General features: G+C 46.9%; 1 protein-coding gene across 2 annotated transcripts in view; it reads right to left on the bottom strand.

Moving 5' to 3' along the window:
* Positions 1–19,117, bottom strand: part of LOC144120415 (uncharacterized) — a 74,899-nt gene extending 55,782 nt beyond the window's left edge. The window contains exons 1-2 of one of the 2 annotated variants that reach the window (XM_077652759.1): positions 18,977–19,117; positions 18,347–18,462 (exon numbers count right to left, since the gene is read on the bottom strand). In XM_077652759.1, the coding sequence (XP_077508885.1) occupies positions 18,347–18,461 (115 nt within the window). In that variant the 5' untranslated portion in view covers position 18,462; positions 18,977–19,117. The remainder of the gene's footprint in view (positions 1–18,346; positions 18,463–18,976) is intronic. The other variant, XM_077652758.1, reaches the window with a different exon arrangement.
* Between the last annotated feature and the right edge of the window lie 644 nt (positions 19,118–19,761).

Here is a 19,761-nt window from a genome sequence, read left to right as displayed (position 1 = left end):
TTCAAATCAAGCTTTCACGTACTACGTTCGCCAGGAAAAGTGGCGTTGTCAACATGGCGGCGCCCAAGTCACCCGCTTAGGACAGAATTCGTCACGGGTCATTAGGCGCATGTTCATTGCTTTTGAATGGTGCACGTGATATTCGCTATGCCTCCTACCGCTGACAACTAAACGAGTGAGAGATAAACTTGCCCTATTTAAGATTTTGGTGACGATCCTAACCCTAACAAAACGCCGCCGAGTGTGGATTGGCTTGACATGGATTCTTACGACAAGGTAATAATGGCTGGTCATAGCCTTGCCAAAAGTGGCCGTTTCGGCGGTAGGCAGAAGGGGTCCGAAAAAAATGTTAGTACTCACCATGGCGTAATTAAAAACCATGCTCGGTTCAGTTACCTAAAAAAACTGGCAGTGGCTTAGCTCAGCTATGCCCAGGATATACGTAGCGAGAGCTGCAGTTCCCCCTTGGTCTAATCACGTGGTCAGTTATACAAGCCTTTACATCCTCCTCTTCAGTTGTTGTTGATGATGATGTTGTTGCCATTGCTTCATCTTGATTTTCTTTCGAAGGAACCATGCGACCTGCTATGCGCCGCTTGTTACGTTCCGCCTCTTGGCGTCTGCGCTTGGCAAGACGTTCTTCCCTTTGCTCAGGCGTCTCCGCCGCTCGTTTAGCCTTCTGATGTTCATTCTTTCTCTGCAGAGCGGTCAAGTGCTAGGCGACGACTCCTGGGCCCGAAGAACTGATCTTCTCCTTACGATACCGCCGCATAGCGGCAGCTTGAGTCTCCTTTTCGTCAGCCATACTAAAAGCGATTGTGATACACCGAGTCGAACACCCCAGCTTTTATACACACAGCCGCACATACGCATATCATCCACACGACCCCACACGCGGCCGAGCTCTGACGTCATGCGCCGCGCACCCGCTGCCCTTTCAGGCTGCGCATTCACGCGCGGCGCCAGCGGGCGTAGTCGGGCCGGGGCGGCTCCTCGCGCGACGGCGGCGAACTCTGACGTCATGCGCCGCGCACCTGCTGCTTCTCTCTGGTTTCGCGCATGCGCACTGTCGGCCTCCCAGGCTCACGGCGAAATGATCGACTGGGCAGTGTAGAGTAGCTCTCGTTAGAAAAAACAGGTCAAAAACTCGACTGAACTGGCCACAGAACTATCTACGAGTCCCCACAACGCACTTCACCCCTCCCGGCTGTTTCTCTCTCTCGGTCCGCCGTCACTAATTAAATGTTAGTTTATCAATGCTTCACCACATGTCGTAAGCCTAACAGGCTGTAAGGGGTGCTCGTTGACTTTTTGAACGACTCCGGAGTAGTTAAATCGAGCGTATTTTTAAAATGATGTGAGCTATTCGAGCTTTCCGTTAAATGAAAGCTGCGGCTTTGATGCGTGCACTGCGATTTCTGCTCCATAATGTGATAATAAGGTAAATATTTTAGCTCAAGTGCTAAACATCACTGAGCTCAAATAGGGGCTCACTGAAATGGCATATATAAACATGGAGAACATATGCGCGTCATGGGCATGTAGGTATTGCTCGCCGCAGTGGTGTCTTCTGTGTTGAAATCTAAGTCACCGCAGCAGCTTTGTATGGCTCACCTCCCGGGACGCTAATGTTCTTTTGACAAAAATATGTGGCCCAAGCTAGCCCCGTGTTACTGTGCGAGCGGGTGTGCTGAAGGTTGCCCTCCTTTAGCGAGCTTTGTTTCTTTTCTGTATATATTAAGGGGGAAAAAAACACGCCGTGAGCATCATGCAGAAATCACAAATGTGACTCCACAGCGAACAGGTTCAAACACGCCGTTAAAGACACATCTGGGCATCATAATTATTGCTGCGGATGCCGTAACTCCACTGCAATGTTAAACAGGCCGTCGGCAGCTTATCGTAGAGAATGTTTCCCTTTCCTCGTATACAGCTCAGGCAAAAAAAAAATTGTGGCTCCAATCCACGCTGTGAAGGTGGTTGGACAGCGAAGCTGTAAAACGACACCCAATTACCCACTGCGACGTCACTTGAAAATTCACACACGTGGCTCTGCAAAAAGCGAAGCCAGAGACAAGTGAAATGAACTTGAGCTGTGTGCTGTATGCCTGATTTCAAAGGGAGATATGCTGTTTGTATCCAATTTTTAGTCTGCCGTTTTTTGCTTACGACAACGAACGAAAACACAACCATAATCTTTAACGGGAAACACACACGGGGAGAGGGAAAGTGCTTCGCATTGTTTGCATACATTATGCGGTTTGCACTTCACACGATGATGATAACAACTTTAATATTCCACCAGATAAGGAGGCCCCCTACTCCCCGACCCCGGCACGCAGGCCTAGAGGACGGGGGCGGGGACCTCCGCGATCACAAGCAGGCAAAGAGGTCTTGACTCTTCGCGGCTTCTGTCGGCAGGCGGATGGCTCGTTGCTGTGGAGCAGAGACCTCGCTCCACAGCAGGGCTTCCCAGGCTTCTCTACAATTTATGTTGGCTTTAGCCCCTGGGGAGCTAGCGCATTCCCAGATTATGTGGTCGAGGGTCCCTCTCTCCCCACAGTGCTTGCACTTATCGCTTTTTCTATCACCAGACTGAATATGATAAGCCCAGACCGGGTTTACGAAGTTCCCAGCTTGAAGGCGCCGCCATGCGACTGCTTCCCTATTGTTTAGATTTTTGTCCGGTGGTGGCACCAGTCTCCTGCATAACCTATAATTTTCAACAATCTCCGTGTAATTTTGCAGACGCTCGTCCATATTCCGGCAGTCGGGCGGGCTCCACAGCCACCCGGAAGTAGAGAGCTCGGGCTAACTCGTGGGCCACCTCGTTGCCAGGAACGGAGGCGTGTGCGGGGGTCCAAATTAGGCTGATTTTTCTGTTGAGGCGTCTACCGGCCAGAATCCTTGCCGCTTCCGGCGTGATCCTACCCTTTCCAAAATTACAAATGGCTGTTTTGCTATCGCTGATTATGAAATTGGCTTCCGTTCCAACGCAAGCAAAAAAAATACAAAATATATAAAGGGTAAATCTTCTTTGAAATTAGGCATACAGCATGCAGCTCAGTACTCGTTTTCATTAACAAAAACACAAAACAAGCATCAAAACCACATGTTGCATGATAAGGCGCGTGCGAACAAAGGAAACACCGTCAGACGCGTTCCGGTAAACATTAGGTTTGTACTGCTTGGGTTGACGTCATTCGAAGCTCTCGTGTGAAGTGCATGTCGCATTGGTGCAGCAGATGCCTCGGTGGAGGAACGGGTACCAGCCCGAGGGCTGCGCGTCGTTCATTTCGCCATCAAGCGGTGCAGTTCCTCAACGGACGCATCTGTCTGCAAGCTCCCTTCTTATCGCTGTCGGCTTTCAATACTCCCGCATCTGACCACATGGGATCCCGCGTTTGGGTGGATGCCCAATGAGTAATTACTCCCTTATTTCAAATCTACTCCACCTTGGGGGATTCCCCTAAACATTTCACCAACGTTAGCCTACTTGAGAGCGACTGGATTGAGTGACAAATTGTGACAGCGTTGTGTGTGTGCGTGTTATGCCTTTTTCCCCTTCTCTCTTCCTCCTTTTAGCCCCCTAATCCCTCTTCCCCAGTGCAGGGTAGCCAACCGGAACCCCTTTCTGGTTAACATCCCTGCCTTTCCCTCCTCCTCTTTATCTATCTATTAGAGGTTCCCAGTCGGTCGAAATTATTCCAAGGCATCTGCCTATCTTTCGCCCTCACGGTTGAGGTGTCCGCCGAGAACAGCTACTGCGCGCCCTTTCTTTCCCTCAAAACAATCTTTCCCTCAAAACAAATTTTTCGTACCTAAGCAGTTGGGTCTCCCTTGAAAGTTTGCGAGCCAAGGTAACGTAGCTGCAAAGGGGAAGTCCGCCGGAGCGCACATGAGTGGCAGGGAGGACCGGCACCAACTGGGAGCTTCACGTCGTTGCAGAGGGTGGCTCAGATCCTTTACATCTCAACACAGTGGCAACCATTGTGCGAGATCTTCTTTCGCATTAGCCACGCTTCAGCAGGAACGAACGTGCACACAGGCCTCGCTCCCATCCTTCCTTGACGACACACTGTGAAGCCGGGTAGACGAGGAAATGCATGGGGCTCTGTTTCGGCTCGCCGACTACGCGCGGGTAAAGATCGCAGCAGACGTCGAGGCAACTCACGAGTGCGGCTGAAAGACGTTTCTTGGGCATTCGCTTCTACTCGAGCTGTATTCGTTGGTGGAAAAAAAAAACATGCTGACACTTGACTGTCATGCAAGGAATGGTTTCTCAAACCACGAGTGTTCCAATTCTCAACACACGACACAAAAATTGGTTCAAAACACGGATCTCCTCTAGCACATTGTTGGAGCTTTTTTTTTTTTCACCTGCGGACCTAATAACCTGTCGACGCATGGACGTAAGAGAAAGCGGCGTCTTAACATCGGTGCATGAGACAGCCCCGCCGATTCTTCCTCGATACACGGCAGCCCTCCCTTTCGGAGACGGTAACTTCTTCCGCAGTACACCGCTAAGCAAGCGCACGAGAGTGCCAGTAAATGTGCACTGATTTTCAAAGCAATTATCGCCTCGCAGACACTCCCAACAGTGTGCTCGATGGCAGCCATGGCATGACAAGGCCGATTTGGGGGCTCCCTCAGCAGACGAATCCGAAGACGCAATTGGCTGAAATTCAAAAGCAGAAATGGACAGGCGCGGAACTGGCAATATGAAAATGTGTGAGATGAATACGCACCTAGAGGCCAATTGGGCATCCTGACCATTTGAAATATCAAAAGGCCTCGATCGGGGCCGCCAGGCGACCTCCAACAGTCCTTCAGAAACGCTGTTACAAATTCTGGTTCAAGTTACTTGCACTATGTTCCTCCTTTCGTGTATCAAATGCTTTGTCAGCCACCGCTGCTGCGCGAGGGAGGCGCAATGCAAAAGACCAACCACCGCACACAAACATCGCCCCCACTTAAATGCGAGCACGAGCGATCGCTCATATGAGTCATGTTACAGTGCCTGGAGGAAGCCGATTATTGTGGGGCAGCATGCTTTGTATCCCTCACCGTGTTAACAAAACCCCGTCGCCGGACTCACATTCCATCTGAGTCGTGAGTCCGGGCTCAGGTCACGGCCTGTGTGCGCTTAGTCTTTTTTTTTCCCTCCCTCCTTGTTTGCTGAGAGCGGAGGAAAGAGGAGAGGCCGCTTGTCGACGTCTGTGGTTCCGCGGAAGACCCTTGCTAGTTACGTGTCGGAAACTTCATCCCAATTCCAGCATACCGTTGCACGGGGTCGCCACGTGGGCGCTGCAGTGATCGAAATGACGGGTCGTGAGTGGTGAACGACCCCCCGTCCAAATGAGCTGTGCACTGAGTTCGCACTTTAGTCACGTGAGTGACAAGTGGCCATTTTGCCGAGGTATGACGACGCCGTCCCTTCCCTGCTGCCGTTGCGAGCAACGAAGCCCCGCCGGAAGCGCGTGGAAGCCGCGGATAAGGCAGCAGCACCAGCGCCGCCTTCCGGGGCGCGCTCGCCGGAAGCCGCTGCTGGCCACCGCCGATACGACGGTTTTATCGCCGACGGCGGCGCATCCGGCTGCGCGTTCCTGGTGATTCACCCGTCATTACGCGCCCTGCGTGCAAAATGAGGAACACTGGACACAGCGTACGGAAAGGCGAGACACGGCCTTCAACGTCATATCGACGGCTCTTGAGGGCAGCGTTATCGCCAAGAGCGGGGCTTCAAATCCACACTCGCGGAAGCTCTCGCCTACCCTGCGTTAAAGAAGCAGCCTCCATCCTGTCCATGGCGCAGCTCCGATGTTTAACGCGTTTGAGATAGAGGCAGGGAGAGATTTCATGTCGTACCGGTTTTGGCACTAAGCTTTTTGAATTCTGCTTAATTTCGCAGAATATGCGCGGGGGAAGAAGCAGTGAGGGACTTAGTTTTCGCGCGCTCAGTATTTCGCCAATTCGGCTAAGCTCTCAATTTAATGCACTTTCAAACTGCGCGATCCAACAACGAGGACACACACACCGCGCACAACTTTTGTTTGCAAGTTCTGCGCTGTCTTTCTCACCCTGTGCACATTGTTTCGCGCAGTTTGAAAATGAACACCTAGCCCGCCAGAACATTTCAGAACCGAGGACATGTTCCCTGCCTGAGGCGTGGCTCACGGTGCCCCACTGTCGCGAAAGACAAGACGAAAACAGACCTCCTTCGAGAGGACATTTCTGGACACAACTCCTCCCGTCGCAATTTCACGCGGCCAATATTGCTCGCCCTCCATAGGAGAGAAGGGCTCGACATTGACAGTGAAACACGGGGATGTAGCCGTGCAGATCTCAGGGACGTTCCCAACTACGGGACTTGCCCAAATTATTCGGGCGTTGATTTGCGATGCGTGAAAAACGTGAAATATAAGTCGTTCTTTGCGGAATGTCACACCGGGGGAGGAGACATTGTGTCTCAGCGGTGCGCCTATCGACTCTGTTGGCTCGTGCGCGATTTATATCTTGCCGTTTGTATCTCGGCAATCAGCCGCCATCGAAACCGATGTGCGCATTTGAACCAGTGGTGTGGCGCAGAGCGGAAATTTTCTGGGCGCAGGCGCTGCAGAGCACGCGACCTGTAGGATAAGGCACCCGTCACAACCGCGCGCAAATCGCGAGGTGCGGAGCTCCCATATCGCGCCGCTCTCGGCAGATATGGCTCTACCCATGGCGGGTTTTCAAACATGGTGTGAATTCGGCTCTCCTGCACAATAAAACCCAGCCTGCTAGGGTGCCTCGATGCGCCATTAGCGTCGCATAGCGGAAATCGCCGCACTGTGCGGTAGGACGAATGCAGCGACCGCGGCTAGGAAGTGAGAGACCCCCCCCCCCCCCCTCCCTCCCCAAAAAAAGAAACGCCAAAACCACGGAATGTCGCGGCGTTTGCAAGTGCCACATTGAAAAGGGCCGTGTTTTCTACTTGCTTCCATCCCGGCTGCGCGGTCGGACGAGTACGGCAAAACCGCATGCGGCAAGCTGTAATTTGCTTAACGCAATGCGGCTACACCAGTCGTACTGCATGTAAAGTAATACGTTTACTCATTGTGCTGACCAGACGGCAAACCGTGCAAGCCAGCGGCCGGCGCTCGAAGGAGCAAGTATTTTCTCGGGAATGCCACCCGGAATATGTTGGCAATTTTCCCCACATTATACCACTGAGAGGCTCCTATCCCTGAGGATAGCTGAGAGGCCTAGTAAGCTGTACACTTTAAAAACAATTCACCGGGTAGGTGTTGCTCGCTCTATAAAACAAAATCCACATCGTTGCAACAGAACTCAGAGCGGATTTGTTTTTCAATTGTTTTAATGCTAGTGCCTGCTTGCGTACGCAGCACGAAAAGTTGTTGTAGTGTTGGGTTTTATGACGCATAGGCAACTACGGCCATCATGCGCCAAGCTCGAGGTATAGGAGAAATTTCTGGATAATTTTATAGAAATGTGAAAATCGTCGGTGGTGCTTAAATAGTTAGGATTACCTCATGATGATGAAGGAAAAAGATTCTAGAAATGGGTATTATTAATAACTTTTAAAGGGGGTTGGGTAACCTCAGCGGCCATCCTTGCCAGGGCAAGGATCTCGAGGCTCCCAACCAATCAAATAAAGACCTCACCCTTTTTCTCAACAATGAGAAATGGTTGACGTGCATCAGGCGAAGTACTGGGTCATAATTTACATATTTTTAAGAAAACCAGCTTCTGTTAAAAACTAAAAATGCAAGACATGTCCACAATTGCATTATCACTCAAGAGCAGTGCTGGATGAAAAGGGATGCAATGGTTATAAAACGGAGAAAAACAATTTTTCCGTAGATTTTCCAGTTTAGAACACGAAATAAAAGTGCGATTGACTGTAAGTTCATCTCTGCATGTACAAACTGGTTTCTCTTCTTTCTTTAGCAGAAAGTTGTGTGTAATGTGTGTGTGACCTATCCGGAAACGGCAGATAACGACTTCCTGGAAACGTTTGTGGTGCACACATGACTTCCATTCACCTAGGACTGGTTTTAATAACTGCAATTTATTTAGTTCGTTGTTCCAAGTGGACTGCCATTTTTTCCTTGCATTACTATGTAGTAAGTTCATGCAATCTCTTTAGGGCATATTTACATTTTTAATTTGCTTGTCACAAGCTTGAGCAGCGCACAAATCTGCTCTTTCATTGCCCTTTATGCCGACATGACTTGGTACCCAGCAGAGTCTTATGTTTTGTCCTTGAGCTATGGCTGTTGTAACGTTGTGTATGAGGTCACCAAGCAGCGGGGTTATTGCATTTCTAGAATAAAGGCCTGTGAGCACACTCAGCAAGTCTGTGTAAATAATACTATTGGCGAGGTTCTCATTTACTATTTTTTCTATGGCTACACAGATGGCGTAACTTTCCGCAGTGAAGATGGAAGCACCACTGTGGAAGTCTCACTATTTAATTCCAATTTCCCTGTACCACTGCGCTTCCAACGTATGCATCTGTTTTTGAACCGTCAGTATAAAAAGCTGCGAAAGTGCTGTACTTTTCCTCAAGTGTGAGGAATTCTTGTATTATATGTTGTTGCGGAATTTGTTTCTTACGGAACTGTGTAAGAGTGAAATCACAGATTTCAGGGAAATTGTGCCATGGCAGCAGTGGACCTCGCCTTCGTGCAATGTTTGGCAATGTGTCTAAGAGTATGCCGAGGTTCCGGAACATCTCTTCAAATTGCAAGAGGAGTGGCCAAGTACCTTGCAGCTTGTGTTCTAGAAAGGCACTTTGTAGCGATAGGGTAACATAGATGCTTATGCAGTGAACAGATTTTTAGTATGTATGAGCATGTGAGGATGGCTCTTCTATCTGTAAGCGATGGTTCTTTGGTTTCTACATGGAGACTGTTTATGGGTGATGTCCTGTATGCACCAGTGGAGAGAAGCAGTCCTAAATTATGTACTGGATCTAGCCGTTTAAGGTGCGATGGTCTCGCTGACCCATAAACTATAGATCCGTAATCCAGGGTAGAGCGTACAGCAGAGCGGTATATTTGTAAGAAACATGTCCTATCGGCTTCCCAGTGTTTTCTTGAGAGCACTTTGAGTATGTTCAGGGATCGAGAAGCTTTCTTTTTCAATGCATTGATGTGAGGCAGGAAGGTGAGCTTTCTGTCGAATGTTATACCTAGAAATTTATGTTTTTTTTTCACGGGTATGTCTATTTCGTTCAGGTGTAGGGTGGGAGCTATCTGCATGCCTCGTCTAAGTGAGAAAAGAATGGCCACTGATTTCTACGGAGAAAAATGGAAGCCATTTCGGTCTGCCCATGCTGACAGTTTATTTATTGTTAGCTGTATCTGTCATTCGCATGTTGAAGTATTTGAGGATGTGTAAGCTATCTGGAGATCATATACATAGACAGAATACATAACGGACCTTGGGATTATTTTCCTGATAAAATTCATTTTTACAATAAAGAGTGTTGTGCTCAAAATACATCCTTGAGGTACTCCGTTTTCTTGGATAAAATTCCTTGAAAGTGTTGAGCCTAAGTGGACATGAAATGTACGGTTAGACAAAAAGTCTTTAAGGCAGTTCAACATCCTGCTGCGGATGACCAGTTCAGCCAGGTCCTGAATAATCCCAAGCATTCACTTTGTGTCATACGCCTTCTCTAAATCGAAGAAGACAGTGAGACAGTACTGTCTATGTATAAAAGCCTCACAAACAGTGTTTTCAAGACGAACCAGATGGTCGGTGGTGGAGCAAGCCTTTTTAAAACCGCATTGATGGACATCCAGAAGATCCCAGTCTCCTAACACGAATGATAGCCTGATATTCAATACACTTTCAAAAGATTTCGCTAGGCAGCTAGTCAGAGCTATGGGCCTATAGCTGCTAGGAAGGGTAGAGGGCTTTCCGGGTTTTAATAGAGGAACAATAACGGCCATCTTCCAGGCTTTGGGAAGTTTCCCCGATACCCAAACATTGCTAAAAAATTTAAGTGCCTCCCCAGCCGGTTCAGAGAGATGAGCTAACATTTGATAATGCATTTCATCTGGGCCAGGTGCAGTTTGCTTACCAGCGGACAGTACTCTATTAATTTCTTGGATTGTAAGTAGGTTATTATAGGGCTCATTTGAACTACCACTTGTCGGCAGTCTTTGTTCTTCAGCTGCGTTTTTGTATTTCAGGAATGATTTTCTGTAGTGAAATGAACTGGAAACTGCACAAAAATATTCACCCAAAATATCTGCCTGTTCTTCTAAATTTGTCTGTATGCCAGGGGTTGATAGAAATGGAACTGTGAATGGGGAGTAGCTGCCATTTATCTTTTTTTACCATCTCCCACATTTGTTTTGACGTAATTGAGCTGTTTATTGAGGACACGTAACCTTGCCATGAAGTTTTTTTCAGCATTACGGCGAATATATCGAGCTTTTGCTCTGACTTTTTGAACTTTATGAAATTCTCCTGCATTGGGTACCTACGGAAAATTCCCCAAGCTCTGTTTTGTTTCTTTTTTGCGTCTCGGCATTCTTGTGTATACCAAATTTTGTGACTCTGCTTTACAACTCCAGATGACCGAGGGATTGCTAGGCGTGCAGCGGTTAAAATAGAGTTTGTTATAGCTTCATTCAGTTTGTCTATGCTGAGATCATCTGAAACTATTTTATCTAAGCTGGCCCTTTCTCTGAACAGTGCCCAGTCAGCTAAATGTAACTTCCACCATCGTGGTTTCGTTGGGGCGACTTGCGGTGGGGATGTTAGACATTAATACAGGGAGGTGATCGCTGTCATATGGGTTATCGATGACATCCCATTTAAAATCCCAAAAGAGAGAGGGTGAACTAAAAGACAAATCTATGGAACTCATTTTTCCCGTGCTCGGAGAGCTGTATGTATCTTTGCCGGTGTTTAGGAGGCAAACATTATTACTTAGAATAAAGTCTTCTAAAATACGACCTCTTGCATCAGTGTGTGCACTTCCCCAAAAACCGGAGTGGGCATTAAAATCACCAACAAGCAGATATGGCTCTGGTAGCTGTTCTAAAAGGGATTCGAAATCATGAAGTGTTACTGTTAGGTGTGGCTCAAGATATATGATACATATTGTGAGTGTTTTAAAATGAAGGATGGTGACTGCGACGGCTTCGTATTTGGTTTTAAGTTTGATCTCGCGGGTTGCTACAGCATTCTGGATGACAACAGCAACACCCCCAGACAGTTTGCTTGCTTGCTCTCGGTCACACCGGAAGACAATATACTTGTTTAAAACATCTTTTGTTTTGGACCTAAGTTGGTCTCCTGTAAGCATAAAGCCGCCAGGGACATTGTGTTTAGAAGCTCTTTTATGTCACCGCAGTTACTCATTAGTCCTCGGCAGTTCCACTGTATAAGGAACAACTTAGGATACCGGTTTTGGGGGTGCCATTACTGGGGTCTTTTTTCTTTTTCGCTCCAGGGAGCTGTGCCTCTGCTGCAGCAAAAGCGAGTTCTAAGTTATGTCCATCGCCCCACTAGAGGCTCTGAACTTCCGCGGTGAACCCGCGGGTGTACGGTTTGTGGACTTCTCCCGACTGGGGGAAGACTTGCGGGCGGCCGACTGAAGGGCCGGCGGGCCCTTGTTCAGAGGTGGCAGGGCAGCCCTCGCTGCGTCTGCCGGGGGCGGGGGTGGCCCTGCCTCAGGCTTTGCATGGGCAGTGGCCGAAGCCTGGTGTGGTGTGCCACCCCCGTGTACCACATCGGCGAAATTTGTTTTTGCTGTGAACTGGAAGGCTGATGGGAGTCTTTTTCGTGCTTCTTGATAGTTATGTTTTCCTTTGTCTTTATTGTAATTATTTCCTTCTCTCTCTTCCAGGTCGGACACGACCTCGAGAAGGCAGGGTGATCCCCTTTGCAGTGCGCGCACAGTGGTGAAGCATTGCAGTCCACGGATTCATGATTGTTTGACGAACATTTGGCAATGTGTGGCGGCCACGACAGCTCTGTGAGCCATGGCCAAATCTTTGACATTTGAAGCAGCGTCTGGGATTTGGGATGTACGGTCTTATATTTATTTTAAGATATCCTACTTCTATGGTTTCGGGAAGTTGGCTGGAGGCAAAGGTCAGGATTATGTGTTTTGTTGGTATTTCCTTGTCGTCTTTTTGGATTTTGATACAATGGACTTAGGTGACGTCCTGGTCTTTCAAACCTTCCAACATCTCTTCTTCAGAAAGGTTCAGGAAATCATGCTCAGATATTACTCCTTTCACTATGTTCAGTGATCGATGGGTGGTTACGGTTACGCGGATGTCTCCGAAGGACACTAAGGTTGGGAGTTTTGAGTATTGTGCTTTGTTTCGGATTTGGAGGAGGAGGAGGTTGCCACTGGCTAACTTCGTCACCTTGTAGCCAAGGCCCAGGACGTCAGTGAGAGATTTGAAAACAATAAATGGAGACATTTTTTTGGCTGGTTGCTCTGCATCTTCACTATGTACAACATGATACCTAGGGAAATGTTCTTTTGTTTTTTGGAAACACTGGGCAGTGATGTCTTCGGTCCGTACTCTCTCTAGAGCGCGATCATTTTGTGAGGAAGGTGGAGCCATAAAGTGCATTTAATGTTCAGTCATGATTCCAGCCACCCACCATACAGCCCAACGAGGGGATGGGACAGGAGCTTGCAAGCAAGTCCTGCCCACGCCAGCTGTACACCTCAACTATAACCAAATATGACACAACTCAGGGTAGTTGGTCACACAAGGTTAACCCTTGCCACCAGGAAGAAGGAAAAAGTAATTAAGAGAGGAGAAGACAGGAGAGTTTTGAGAAAGAAGATAGGAAAGTGGAAGATTAAAAGGAGGAGAGGAAAAGGCGACTGCTGATTTCCCCCGGTCGAGTCAGGCTGGAGGTGCCGTCTACAGGAAGCTGGGGCCAAAGTGGTGTGTTGCCTCCGCCGAGGGGCCTTAAAGGTCCAAACGCTCAACATCGGCTCAACCACCAGGATCCCCTTTTCCCCGGACACGGCAATGCCACGCATGGCTAGGCGCGGGTGCTCAGGTCCGTGGTGATGCACTGTTCACCATCATCCCCTTGCGGGGATGTGCCTGCGGATGCTCGGGAACCCGTGGTGTCACCACTCACCAATGCCTTCAAGCTACAGACGCCCCCCTGCGGGGGACAGCATGAAAACTTTGATGCAGTATTTGTTTCAGGATAGATGCTAATCTCCAGTGATTACATAGCTTTATTCGTTTTAAATCGAACACAAACAACTTTTCTATATTTAAATGTGCTTCTGTCGGCTGTGCTTCACAATGACACTGCGCTCTGTTAAAGGACTAGAGACAACTAGTTTTATTGCGCATCTTAAACAACCGATTTTTTACCAACAATAAAAACAGCACAGAGTTCTCCTCGGAGTCCCTTGAGTTTCAGTCCATGACATTACTGCATGGTTTTGCCAAAATGGCTGTTGCCACTTGTATTCCCTTTTTCTGTTTCTTTCTGCTTAACCCTCACTGTGAGTTGATTTCTGCTCATTCCTTCTTGCCATGTGAAAGGCTATACTTAAGGTGAGAGGCTTTGTTCATTCCTACTGTGCAGGACATTAGGTCGCCATGCCCTTCAGCGGCAATCCTCTGATGGAATCTAACACCACAGACAGAAACCATATGAATAGGAGAGAAAAGTGCACGTGGTAGTCGTCAGGCTCACAAAGCAGTGTGTGCGTGGAGTGCTATTGAGAGACAAATGTACATTCCGTTGTGTGACAATCATTCGATCAATGTGAGTTAGGACCTTTATACTTAATTGCAAGGAATTTTGCCATACAGTTTCTTACTGTACACTAGCGGGAAATCTGGCAGGTTTTCATTTCATCCATCTCAAAACGGAGAGTTGAGCTAGTTGGTACATACTGCTGGGAATAACAATGCTGGGACGAGGGACACAGCAAGAAGACAACAGGACCGGCGCTGACTATCAGCTGAAAGTTTACTAGAAAAAATGCGCAAAATATACTCCTTTGACAACCAGCAGTGTGTGTGCAACAAACGCCATAGTGATACATCAATCACTTGAATCAAGATACATTAGTTCAGTCATGAACTGTTACAGAGGGGGTGCTCATGCATGAGTCGATGTTTTTATGAATATTAAACTCTTCACTGATTTCCCTTGTTAGTTTGTTTTTTGTTTTTTTCCCTCTTCTTTTTTCTCTGTCTTTTTTCCGTTTCTTTTCCTCTTCCCTGGCCCTTCTATCTAGAGGAAAAGAAACGAAGAAAAACAAAAAGAGGGTGCCAGATAAAGCATGATCTGAGGTTTTGTCCCTTGTACTGAAGGGGTTGTGTATGAAGTGCTGTTAAGGTGCGGGAAGACCCATATAGGTCAAACAGGAGGGTGCTTGAATACCCGCCTACGAGACCACAACACTTCTTTGAAAGGGGCTCCGTACTCAAATCTAGCTTTGAATTACAGGAACTGTCCTCAGAATAACCAACCTGATTCTTCTGAGAAATCATGTACCCCCATTTTTAATGAAACTAGGATCCTGTACAAACACAAAGATAAACTAGCAAGGGAAACCAGTGAAGAGTTTAATATTAATAATAGCATGAGCACCCCCTCTGTAACAGTTCATGACTGTGAACTAATCAATCTTGATTCAAGTGATTGATGTATCACTATGGCGTTTGATGTTGTGCATACACTCCTGGTTGTCAAAGGAGTATATTTTGCGCATTTTTTCTAATAAACTTTCACTTGATAGTCAGTGCCGGTCCTGTTGTCTTCTTCTTTCTTTGTCCCTCGTCTCAGCGCTGTTATTCCCAGCATTTCATCCACCATGGATGCCCGAGCCATGCTGGGAAGACAGCACACTGGATTGACATTTAGTGGCTTGTTGACTGTGCTACGGATTGGGCTTCTTTGGTTGTTCATTTTCAACACTGTAGTTTTTACTGATGTTTTATGAGCTTTGTGGTTGTGTTGTGCAGCTACGAATGCAATTCAGATCCGAAGCATCCGAAGGCGCTTGACTCGAAGTGAGCTGAGCAGTGTCTGGTGCCTGCTAGGCCTAAGGTCCGTTTGCCCCCTCACTGGAAGCCATTTGCGCAGCAAGCTGGGTTTTGCTCAGCAGCAACCTGTGCTACCTGTGCATTGAAATGTGAAAGAAGGGAACAAGATTTTTTGTGAACTGAGAACTCAGCAGTCTGCTGCTGTGACCAGTCTGCACATTTCTCGCAGGAGTCTCGGAGACACTTTAAAAGCACAAAGTACTTCAACAAGCACAACTTATGTTAACCATACTTGCTGAGGATTGTGTTTGGTTCATTTTGAAGACTGGCAGTGGCCGTGCATTGCATGCCGGAACGACTTCCACTTCATGAATTAATTCACGCAAATAACTGCATGTTGCACTTGTCAGCATGAACACGGCTGTCACTTTCTTGTGGTAGGAGAGGTTTGCCTTTTCTAATTCACGTTTTTCTTGGCAAAACTGTAACAGCAGCGCCAGGACATGCCGAGAGCCGGCACTTAGTGCGCGCAAACTAGTTTCTCATAGAAAAGCTAGAACTCGGGTAAGTTTCTAGCCGCACAAACAATCCTATGCATGGACATAGTGTATGTCGCACAACAGCAGACTGCACCAATGAAACGTTTCTGTTTTTCACAATGTGAAAAAGAAGCTTCTGAACTGTAGTAGTTTAAGAATAAACAATTTTTTCAAAGAATATTTGCTCTGAAAAGTGCGTCTGTTAAACACAAAAAATTATTTCCACGGTTGGCTATATTTGGCGGCATGAAGAGAAAGCCCTCTCTAGCCATGAGCAAATACGGTGATTATTTATGCCCATGTGCTTTTCTGCTCATTAATTGCAATGTACAGTAAGCATATTTTATTACAGAACATATTGATTGTAGAACAATGCTTCCTTGAAATGTATGTTTTGCGAAAATATGTATTTTTGCAATCATAGTCATGTTTTAGGGCTAAGCCAAGTACGCCCGTGCTGTCTTCCCGGCATTCCCACGGTGAATGAAGTGCCCTTTAAGGAACACACATAGACGGTGGTGCCAGCTTTCCCTCTAGGTGATAGTTAGAAACTCTGAGTTTTGCCTTTCCTTCTTCTTTACTAATATTGGGTTAGTGTGGTTGAGGTTTGTTCACATCACTGTCCATATTAACGTAACAAGTATACATGGGTCCCATCTGTGCATTTTCACCCTCAGGTTAAGCTGGTTGTAAGCTACAGGTGGCATTAGCCTTGCATTTATTCTGCTGGCAATGGCTCCACCTCAGAAAAATTTAAACAGTAATCAAATACAAGGGCTTGAGGCACGGTTTTGTGATCCAGCAGACCTCTCCGTCACCCCAGACACAAGCACTGACAAGAGCCACGAATTCCAGTGTGACCACTTTGAGTCCAATTCAGTCTCCTGCAGGAATTTCAGAAGGCGGGAAGTCTCCCTCCATAATGTCCGATTTCCACGTGGGCACACAATGTCTTGCTTTGGCAATGTCCATTGCCTGAGCAATGATTTTCCACATTAACGAGGCATAAATGCATTGATTAGGATTAGTACCCAAGAAAATTGCTAAAAAAACTGACCTGGAAGTACCACATGGACTTGATTCTAGCAGCCACTAACCGTTCTCTTGGCCTCCTAAAACGTAACCTTCAACATGCTCCTGCACAGTTGCGAACACCTGCCTATACTGCCTTAATTTGGCCTAAAATTGAGTATGCTTCTGCCATATAGGAGCTGGTCAAGCCTACTTCATAGATAACATTGAATCTCTGCAAAACTGTGCTGCTCGTTTCATTTTTCCAGATTACTCACGTTTCACTACTGTCGTGGCATTAAAAGCTCTTCTTCATACTAATTCTTATATCTGTCATGGCACTTTGCATGTTTAGGACTGCAATCATGCACTGCATTCCCTCTCATGAATAGCTGAGCAGTGCAAATCCATAAGCTATTCAGAGGTTCTTAAGGTTGCTCTTATACCTAGCTTCTTCTCTATCCAACATCTTGAATACCTTTTATAAGCATGCACCAAATAATGGTGTCTCCCTTTGCCAGGCTTCTTACTTGTACTCTATCACTTTACCTGCAGGGGACTATGGTATTGTACAGTTCCTGCACATAATGCGATAGCATTAAGGAGCCCACGTCACAGAAAAGCCGGTGCCGTCATCGGTGTCTGTTGTCACTGTCATTGACCGTGAGCGAAAAATCTATGAAAAATCCCCAAATAAGCAACTTAGGGGGCAGGTGGACCACCTAGGTCACGCGACCTTCTGTCATCATCTGACCATCAGATTGTGTGCTAATTGCGTTCTTAGTCTGGAGAAAAAAGAGACATCCTAGTAGAATGAGAAGTTGAGAATTGAAAATTGGTTTTAAGGAAAGGAAATGACGCAGCAACTGTCTCACATATCTCCATGGCAAGAGGCATCAGGAAGAGCAACCTGGGTTGCACAAGCCTCACCAATGGCAGCGCCTGCCATTGCAGGGTAGTGGCACATGGCTTAATTGCTGCACCACTGCGCCAGGAATGGTACGGGGACTCCCAGGGATCTATGGATGTTAAGTAGAGAATGACCAATTCCGCATGTATAGGTATTATCTCATTAGAGCTGGTCATACCCTTGAGGTGGAGCTTAAGTGCCCCCTCCAGTTCTCTAGTGTATATGGACGGATTTCCTCCATGCCCTGGTTTACCGAGTAAAACACAAACAAAAAGCCACAATTCAGATATACAGTTGAGGACGTAAGCTAAATGTTAGCCATGGTTGAACAACAAAATGCCAAGCTCAATTTTCAGCAAATGTAGGGTGCATTTTCACCAACCCGTGTGCCACATTGAGAGGTCTTGGCTTTGTCAAGTATGAATGAGGTCGCATGACCCCTCCATTGCTGAAATGGTCCCAGCACTTGCCACTGCCCAAGGCCAACATATGTGTAGTTTCCGAGCCACAAATCACAGCCCTCATTTACTGTTCTACTTTTTTGGAAAATTATTTGCTAGACAAAGAATGAGCACTTACTTTACTCCATCAAGCAAAAGACATGCCAGCAGAGCGTACAGGCAGAAAACCACGCGAGCGAAAGCGCTACATGATCAACAAAAAAGTTAGCAAGGCAGCAATGTGGGCTATAGTTGTGGACTAGTCACACCAAAAAAAAAAAAAAAAAAGTTAGCTTAGCAATTTTGAGATCTCTGGAAGCAGACCCGTTGAAGTTCTACATTTGCCCTGTGTTCTTAATTTATGTCTTAGTATGTGGGGTCAGAACGATAACTGATGGGTGCCCCTGCGTGCATGCGTCATTGCATTATTACCATTGTCGGGGTCCACGTAGAGAGCGTGGCAGTCTCTGAGTATTCTCTCGTTGACGGACAGCGTCGCAGATTCAGCGGAGTTCGTTGCGTTCCTTTGTTTCGCCCGGGAAGACATCCTGCGCCAGGTGGTGGATACACAGTGTGAGCATCCACCTTACTTCTTACTGAGCTAATCCGAACGCGGAGGGTATTTTTAAACAGCTCTGTGGAAATGTGAACGAAGGGCGACAAGATCTTTTAGGGCAGGGTCCTTCAGGCGTCCTTCATTTTGGACTTTTCTAGCGCGCTAAGATTTCTTTCGCACAGCAGGGGCCGCTGGACAGGAGGAAAACATCGGTAATGCCAGCAGGCACAACAGCCTTTAATTCGATTGCTGGCGGACGCCATATATTTTATGGCTGTTACATTACAGGTACACAGCTCGCAGTGGCCTCCAGCACTACTGAGCGATGGCATTGCAATCATACACAAATAAAACAAAAAAAAACGTACGCATCGCGAACGAGAAAGGAAAGGAACGAACAAAACACGAATGTTCAGTGCTCAAGCACTGAAAGGAACAACTCACAAAGAAAGCGGCAATATATGAATAAAACGAACTCAGTTCGAACTAACAGCACACAAACTTACTTTTCTTTCTGTTAAAGTAGTATTTTAGTGGCACAGAACAGTAGCGTGAGATGCATTCGCTGTGATCTTGTTAGTAAGCAATCGGTGCATTTGGCTGCCTGCAATGATCTTGCAGGTGCTGCCACCTGTCCAATTCTTGAATAACTGTAATGCAAATATTGTCATTGTTGCCGAATAATGAGCGGATTGCGTTCTTAGTCTGGAGAAAAAAGATACATCCTAGTAAAATCAGAAGTTGGGATTAGTTTTGAGGAAAGGAAATGACGCATTAACTGTCTCACATATCTCGGTGGACACCCGAACCGCGCCGTAAGAGAAGGGATAAAGAAAGGAGTGAAAGAAGAAAGGAAGGAAGAGGTGCCGTAGTGGACGTCTTTTGCTTTTGCGAGTGAATATACTCATCACTCCTCTGTTTGCCCACTTTTCAAGTGACTGACGAAAAAATTTCGTATTTTTGCTACTTGTGGCAAAGTTTGCACTTTGAGAAGTACCTTTCAAATATGTGAGCTGAAGTATATCACAATGCCAGTTTATTTGCGCCTGATCCATACAGTAGCAATATATAGGAACTTACGCTTGTATGTGCCGGATTTTAAGAAATTCCTGTGGGCAAAATACTGGCCTAATCGAGACCAAGCACCGCTCACAAGGTAGAATATTATTGCCTAATTTGTTTGCGATCTAAATAAAAATCGGTACTTGCCTGTATTTGGTCGAATTATCGAGAAACTGTTTTCGGCTACGAGTACAGGTTTTGCAGACGCGAGCCTAGCAGCCGGTCTGAC

The sequence above is a fragment of the Amblyomma americanum genome, chromosome 2 (genome assembly GCF_052857255.1).
Source record: "Amblyomma americanum isolate KBUSLIRL-KWMA chromosome 2, ASM5285725v1, whole genome shotgun sequence".
Classification (NCBI taxonomy): domain Eukaryota; kingdom Metazoa; phylum Arthropoda; class Arachnida; order Ixodida; family Ixodidae; genus Amblyomma; species Amblyomma americanum.
The sequence above is the reverse complement of the archived record's forward strand: the minus strand, read 5'-3'. Positions and strand labels throughout refer to the sequence as shown.